General features: G+C 34.8%; 1 protein-coding gene across 6 annotated transcripts in view; it reads right to left on the bottom strand.

Annotated features, from left to right (window-relative positions):
* Positions 1-1,549: 1,549 nt before the first annotated feature.
* ANKRD12 (ankyrin repeat domain 12) overlaps positions 1,550-8,361 on the bottom strand; it is a 152,124-nt gene continuing 145,312 nt past the window's right edge. For all 6 annotated transcript variants that reach the window (XM_027766498.1, XM_027766499.1, XM_006164020.3 and 3 more), the window contains one exon: positions 1,550-6,134. In XM_027766498.1, the coding sequence (XP_027622299.1) occupies positions 5,949-6,134 (186 nt within the window). In that variant the 3' untranslated portion in view covers positions 1,550-5,948. The remainder of the gene's footprint in view (positions 6,135-8,361) is intronic.

Raw genomic sequence — 8,361 nt, 5'->3', positions numbered from 1 at the left:
ATTCTGGTATCAGAGTCGGGAGGCCATGACTAACAAAGATGTATAAAATAGACTCAGGTTTTGTGGCATAGTCAGTAGTGCATTAGACTGTGGAGCTGGAAGCCACATGCCAACTGCAGTTTGAGTCCTGGGCCCAGTTGACCTGGAAGCAAGGCAAGTGTGTGCACATAACCAGAATCTTGGAAGGCTGGAGGACCAGAGGATGATTGTGGTGTGACCGAGCCCTCTAGAGGGCGCCTCTCTTTCTCCCTCTCTCATGCAGTGTTCTTTCATGAATAATATAATGCCTCTGCAAATTCTTTTATTAATCATGTGGTTTAAATAAATTAAAACCTATTGATAAATGGGAGCAATACTATTGAAATAAGATGATAGAACAGTGTAAGGCGTTTCATACTAGTCTTCTGTGTGACATAACCTGGGACTTACTGTGGACATATTTAGAATGTTATACAAAGAAACGTAGCTCTTTATCGTCTCACAGTAAAGCCTATTTCTTCCATCCCTGTGGTAAAAATGCCTTCAAATGAAATTTTTGAATATTTATTTTAATAGTCAACTATGAAAGAATCTGTAAATACATGTAAATGTGTTAAATTTTATCGGTCATGGTAAATCATTCAGAGAACTACAGGAAAAGGTTTTTTAAAACTTCCTTTCAGTCAAACACTAATGGCTTTAAAATGAACAGAGAGGTAGGTTGTGCTCATAGGAGAGAGAAAAGAGAGCCTCTAGAGAGAGGAGGTGGGGAGAAGAGAGACAGAGACAGAGACCCCACAGGGATGGACAATCCTTTCTCTTCCTTCTCCTCTCAGGATTTTGGGCATGCAAGCATGCCTATGTATCTGGTGTGTTTTTCAAGCCACCAGATCAAAGACTCAAATTGCACATTTGGCCTTATGAGATCCAGCCACCATAACCATCTCACCACCAGCTGGCCCCAAGGTGGTGTTTCTAAAAGATCCAGTGGTTTGTTTGTGTACCTGTGTGGCCTCATGGTGATAAATGGGAACAGTGTTTACTTGGGCCAAGATATCCACTAAACACTGAGAAAATTATGTCAGTGTAAAAGTGTTATGAAACAGTGAGGGAACTAACATTAAGAAAAACGGAAAGGCAAGTTACACTTGATTAAAACGTCCATGATAATTTTATCTGAAAAAAGACTTTCTTATAGAACATTGAAGATTCCTACAAGTCACTAAGAAAGACAAACCACTAAAAGATGACCAAAGTATTTGAGGACATTTCACAAACTAAGATGTACAAATGAATAATAAGCATATGAAAAGGTATGCAGAACCTCCCTTATCACCGAGATACCACGACGTACCCACAATAATGGCTAAAACCGAAGACTGACAATACCAAATACCGATGAGGATTCTGGGCAACTGGGCCTCTCATAGTGGGGGTGTGAAATGGTACCACCACTTCTGAGAACTGTCTGTTTCTAATGAAGTTAAACATGCACTTACTCGATGACCTAGTAATTGTACTCTACAATATGTAGCCAAAGAAATGAAAAAATATGTCCACAAAAAAGGTGTACATGTTCATAGCAGGTTTATTCACAAGTCCCAAACGGAAAACAATCCAACCACTCGCAACAATATAATGAATTAACATAACACATTTGTACAACACACTACTACTCATTAATAAATTACTACTCATTACTAATATAAGAAACATGGATGACTCTCAAAACCTTATGTTGACAGAAAAAGGGCAGACACAAGAGTACATACTAGATAATTCTATTGCTATGAAGTTGAAGACTAGTTAACTATTGGGTTGTCGGCAAAGTCATGATGCATTTTTTGCATAAAACACACCGAAAAAATACATCATGACTTTTCTAACAACTCAATAATATATAGTGATGGAAATTAGCACAGTGATCACATCTAAGGAAGAGAGCATTGACTAGAAAAAGGCAGGAGGAAACTTTATGGAGTGATGGAAGTGTTTATAATGATCTTAATTTAGGTGATGGTAATGCATTTATATCTATCAGGATTCATCAAACTGCCTTATGACTTAGGTATTTTTATTGAATATAAATTATAACAATTAAAAAAAGATACTGATAAATATTCTCTTATGCAGAGGGACAGAAAAATAGCATTTTTAAACCAGTAAACCTATGCTATGTTTCTGATATACATTAACAGCACCACTATTTTTTTAAAGTGAGGGACAAAATGGTATGAGTTTTTAAGAAAATGTATTTAAAAACTCAAGAGTTGAATGTGCTCCATATATCTTTTAGATTCTCTTGAGTATATAATCCACCTAATAAAACTGAATTCCCACTCAAGCAAGCACTGTGTTTATCTAAAAACTTATGCGCTCTTTTTAAGATACTGCACACGTATGAAAAAATTGTATTATTTGCAGATACTGTGTAGCACTTTATTGGTAAACTCAGCCAATCCAAAGTCGGATTTTCTGCTGTTTTTATGCTAGTATTTGCAATTCTAGCTTTTTTAAAAAAATCTTTTTAGCTAGTTTGATTAACTGAATCATTTAAACCTTAATTACCTCAGTTTTGTCAGTAAATCATGGTTTTACTTACTGGAAATAATTTGGGTGACTACTCCTGTGGAGGCTTTAAACAAAACTCCATTTCAGATACAGAAGGTTCTCTAGAAGCCTGTAAGAAAATGATGAATTACAAGATATTTTAATTATTAAACTTCATACAAGTCTTTCTGAAGGTTATCTCTTGTAATAATTTATGTGCCTTAAATGTTAGATTTTTTTTTTAAATAAAGAAGATGCTTTGTTTAAACATAAAAAGAGAATACTATCTTAGGAGTTTGAAATAGTCAATTTCCTCTACATAAAAACTTGGGTTTTTATGTGTCAGAATATTAGAAACAGAAAATAAGTTTCCTAACTTTTGGGGAAAATACATACCTAGCTCTGTACTCAATTCCTGGAGTAATTGTATGATGCTTATGTCCTATTAAAATGAACTTTAGGGCCTCTTCTTGAGATTTTGCAATTACAAAGTTTGCAGCATGTCTAATACTTAAAAAAATCATTTGCGAGACTTCTCATTTCTGAATAGATTTGAATGTGGAAGGCTAATTCCTCAGATGTTTGTTTTCTTGGGATTAATATTTCTATAATTTTGCTACTTGCCCAGGTAAACATTGATGTTTGGCTTACAGTTATAAGAGAGTGTAAAAATTAAGTAAAAAAACAAAAACAAAAACAAAACATTTAGCACACATTTCACTCTTATTTTTCTATAAAAATATAACTCTTTATTAAATAACATGCACAAATATCAACTAGTCATTTATTAAACAGATATGATTTAGAACAAGATTTAAAGAAATACAAATTCTTAGGTACAATTTAGTATCTTGTTCATGATATTTGAATAATTTAAAAAGAATTACTGATTAAACTAACCATCATTTATTTTCTTTCAGAATCCAAAACTTTTACAGGCATATACTGCATTCCAAATTTTTTCTCGCATTTCAGAGCTTCAGAATACATTTAATATCAAAGCCCTTAACTATTTTACTTGATTTTAAATTTCCAATGAGAAGGCATTAACTTTTCTTGTAAGGTATGCCAATTAGCTTTTAGTCACTTCACAAAGGAAATTTGTAGAAGCAGAATCATGGCAGAGAGGTCCCCAGCTTTCTGAGGTACATTAAAGGGGGTGATAACTGTGGCTAAGACTAAAAAGCTGGGAGGAGTAAAAATTCTCTAGACTCCTGCTTGCTTTTTTCTTCTGGCGCTTGTTCTATTTGGCCAAATAGTGATATTTCCTCCCCTTCTCTGGCTGAACCACAGAACAAAATGCTCTATAAACTTACCCCCTCTTATTTTCTATAACTTTAATGCTCAAGAATCTAGTTTTTGACTTTTATGATTCGCAAGGCTATCCCAACAAATTTCCTTTTTAGGCAAAAGTATAAACAAACTGCATTAAGTTTTTCATATTAAAAAGTATTGCTTTTATAAATTAGCTTTTAACATTCTCAGCCTTAATAAACATAACTTCAACAAAACCAGTGCTTCAAAAATCTACCCTGCCTTTCTGGCCCAATTTATTCAATAAAAAAGGCCAAAATCTCTCACCTAAATTTCTAAAGAAAAGAACATCCAACCTTTATAATAAAGTCCTTGCACTGTGTATTTTTTTTTTACACGTGCTGCTTTATTGCGCATGCCAAGTACAGTAAGAATTAAAATATAAATTGATGTAAAAATTCAAAAATCCCTAAGCTTAAAGCTTAATATGTACCTTTGCACTCAAAAATTTTACATTCTTTCCCATTAGCTGGGATTTCCAACTGAATTTAATTATTACTTCATTCCTCATATATTTTCACTTTTCTATATCAGAGTAGAAAATAATCAGTATATTTTATAATTTATGCAAGTATTACGGAAAGTTTTGTAAATTTTATTTCATATACTTATGATGAATTTTACACCTACCTAATTTTTCTTTCAAAAATGTTTAACAAGTCCAGCAGCAGGTTTCAGATGTGAAATATTCCTGATTATTTAATCTACACCATGTTACAGGAGAAATTGGACTTTTTCTAAGTCTATTGCTAACTCTGTTATTATAAAACAGCATACCAAATTTTATAAAATTTTGCAAATTATATGTTTTGCATCTTGATACAAGGAAAAAAATACAACATATTAGTCAATTTTTCATAAACATTCAAGAGACTGACTGGAATATTTCTAAGCTTCTTTTAACTTATTTTGACTACCAATCTCTCTTTTTTGATTTAAGTACTCAGTTTTTATTTTAAAAGTGCAAAGGTTATTAAGCTTAAAACATTAAATTTAAGCAATGTAAAAAAGTTTTACAATGATTTAACATGACCAATAAAATTTATTAAACATATTTACATATATTCACAGATTCTTTCATAGTTGAGTATTAAAATAGACATTTACAATTTTCATTCAAAGGCATTTTTTCCCCCATGGGGAAAGAGGCTCTACTGTGAGATGAAAGAGAGCTAAGTTTCTTTGTATGACTAATTCTAAATAATATGTCCCACATAGTAAGTCACAGGCTCCATCACACAGAAGACTAGTATGAAACGCCTTACACTGTTCCAGGCATCGATTATGGAGAGTTAAATTATAGGAAGCATGCAATACAACTAAGTCACAACCTTTACAGTTATGAGGATGAAAACAAGCTAACTCAAACACATGCATGCCTTATTTAAAAGTTTTGCTACCTGAACACACTACTATTACACTTCATACAAACTACAACTTTGGTCCAATAAAACATTAGACAAAACAGTTTAACAGTTATTCCTTTGTACATGTTTTGACTATCAATCCCTTTGTATATATTTTGGCCATTAATTACAAGATTTACATCTGCACAATATGTATAAAATAAGTTATTAAAAAGGAAGACAATATTAAAACTTTTGAAAAGAATACTGTACAGTTAATTTACAGATATAATAAACTGAAGAAGTTTTGTGCCAAGTTTTCTTCCACATTAGAAACTATTTGGTGGGAATTGAACCTTTTAGTTTACTGATAGACTTTTAATAAAACCTGAAATAGATTTGAATACTAGTGGTTATCTCTTTAGAATGTTCTCTACAATGCTAACAACTTCCAGCGCTGTTAGCCAATCCTCTACTTTTTAAATATGTACCACAGTCTGCCACATGCGCTAATGCAATAGTTACCTTCCACCAATATAAATAAGAGCTTTTTGTTAGAAACTGTGATTGTATCTAAGATCTAAGACAATTTTCTTCATTTTTATAAAATGACAGTGTTTCCTACATAGCCAACTTAGTTGAACTTTACTAACAATCGTAAAGGCATAATATCAGCATTTTTGTCAAAAGGCAGTATTCCACAGTATACAATGCTTGAGCATCATCAGTTTAGAATGACATCATCAAGAAGTAATGCCACTATATAGGAGTCAATTCAAAATCATCATTAACATCAACAAGGGGGACATAAAACTCCTGGATTTCGTAAATGCTGATAGATTTATACGTGGCGGGATCAAGTTCCTGGAGTTTCAGCTGCCATTCTAGTCTCTGGACGGCATTTAAAGCCGCAGCTTCATGTTGTTGCCTCATTAAAAGACATGTCTATTTAAAAGAAGAGAATAATTCATCAATTAGTTTACTATTTTGTTAAATCTGCTCTGTATAAAAACTCATCTTATCTGGTTTCTGTAGGGACTAAGATATATTAGAAATACAAAAAGGGTTTGAATTTATGATAAGCCCATTTCCGTGTTACCTTGTTAATATCCACCCAATTATCTAGTCTGTAAGATCACTAGGCTATAATTTGAAAACACTCTTGGGACCAGTAGGTGGTGAAGTGGTTAAGGTGCTGACTCCCACATGACTGACAGCAGTGTGAGTCCCAGACCTGACAGCTTGAAAATCATGCTGGGTGCATGTGCGTGCGTGCCCAAAATCCCGAGAGGAGAATGGAGGAGGAGGATTGTGGTGTGGCCATCCTCCTTGTGGGGTGATTTCTCACTTTCCCTTTCTGTCGTGACTGCATGTGCCCTACTGCAAAAACCCAAGAAAAAGAACATATCCTTTCAAATTATGGTTTTTGCTATAGGGTACATGCGCTCACCAGAAAGAGAAAAACAGAGATAGAAAGAGAGAAATCACCCCCCAGGGGGATGGCCACGCCACAATCCTTTCTCTTCTGTTCTCCTCTCAGGATCTTGGGCATGCACACACATGTGCCTGGTGTGAGTTTAAGCCACCGGGTCCGGGACTCGAACCGCGGTCGGCTACATGGGAGTTCAGCGACATAGCCATTACTCTAACTGCTGGTCCCAAATTATGAGATTTCAGGCCCACCTGTGGTAGCACCTGGCGCTACTGCTTAGGCTGAAGGCATATGGGACCACATTTGTTCTGGATCCATACTAAAAAAGCTGGGCATGGTGGCACATACCCATGGGCCCAGTTACATAAGAGACTGAGGCAGGTGGATCATGACACAGTAAGGTCCTGCCTGGAACACCATACACACATATACATAAGCACCCACAAATTATGAGATTCCAAATTAGCGAAGAAATCATGAAAATCTATGGAGAAAAAGTTTTTTTTTTTTTAAGAGATATTTTTTTTTTTGCTATAGGGTGCATCCACTCACTGGAGACAGACAGAAAGAAAATGAGAAATCACCACCACCACCCCGCCCCCCCGGGGGGAGGTGGTCAAGCCACAATCCTTTCTTCTCTCAGGATCTTGGGCATGCATGCATACACATCCAGCATGAGTGTTTTTTATTTTTTTAAATTTATTTTACATTCATTTGCTGTATATCATTGCAGCATGCAAAATGAGTTTTCCCATCCAGAATACACTGTATATTGACTCAATCAAGGATATTACCATACATGTTATCATCAATAAATAATTTTCCATTTCTTGTTTCTTATCTAGTTTGCTTCCCCTCTCCTCCCCCCATTCCTTCCCTCTCACCCTCTGCCATTTCCCACCCTCCTCTTCTATCCCTAGATACTGTCTCTGGTATCCACAGTTGCTTTCCATGCTTTTTTCCCCTCACATTTTATTTATTCACAAGAGATCTTAATTAATCTAAATACTTTCAATAGCAAGTACAACTGACACAAACATATCTATGAACGCATGTCTGACTTTAGGCATAAAACTCAGTGAGCCGAATAAATAAACTATAAAGCAGCACCTAGCTAAGGCTATAGGAGCTTACTGCAGTTATTAAGTAGGCATGTTTTTTTAAATGTATTTTTTTTTAATTTCAAGAAAAGCAGTTTGGGCTTTAATAAATCAAAATCAAAAGATGTTAAGAAAAATCTGCTTAACATTTAAGGCCCAAAAAAAGGTTAGGATTCTGTTGAAATAATAGGTAGACACTAAAAACTGAGAAAACAGATATAGACAGAGCTAAAATCTTGTAACAAAGTGCACTGTAATTTTCTTCTGAAACATCTTTTTCTCTCTCCATTCCCTTTTACCAAAGAGAGGCATAACATAGACTAACTTATTTGCAAAAAATACATTTAGTGTCTCGATTTTGGTCTGTTATTTGCACAAAGCCCCATAAGAATACTAACTGATTTAGCTGGCTTGCTGGAACCTTTTATAAGGAACTTCAAGTTAGACTCTTTAAAAAGCCTCTCAGGACTACTGAACCAAGTCAGGAACTCACCATCTGTTTATCTGGCATGAGTTTTAAGTCACCAGGTCAGGACTCAAACTGCAGTCCATGATGTGAGAGTCCAGTGATGTAACCATTATGCCATCTGCTGGTCTCAAAAACCCCCCCCCCCCTTTTTTTTAAGAGTTTTTTTTTTTT

This window comes from Tupaia chinensis, unplaced genomic scaffold (genome assembly GCF_000334495.1).
Source record: "Tupaia chinensis unplaced genomic scaffold, TupChi_1.0 Scaffold143584_1, whole genome shotgun sequence".
NCBI classification, from domain to species: Eukaryota; Metazoa; Chordata; class Mammalia; order Scandentia; family Tupaiidae; genus Tupaia; species Tupaia belangeri.
The sequence above is the reverse complement of the archived record's forward strand: the minus strand, read 5'-3'. Positions and strand labels throughout refer to the sequence as shown.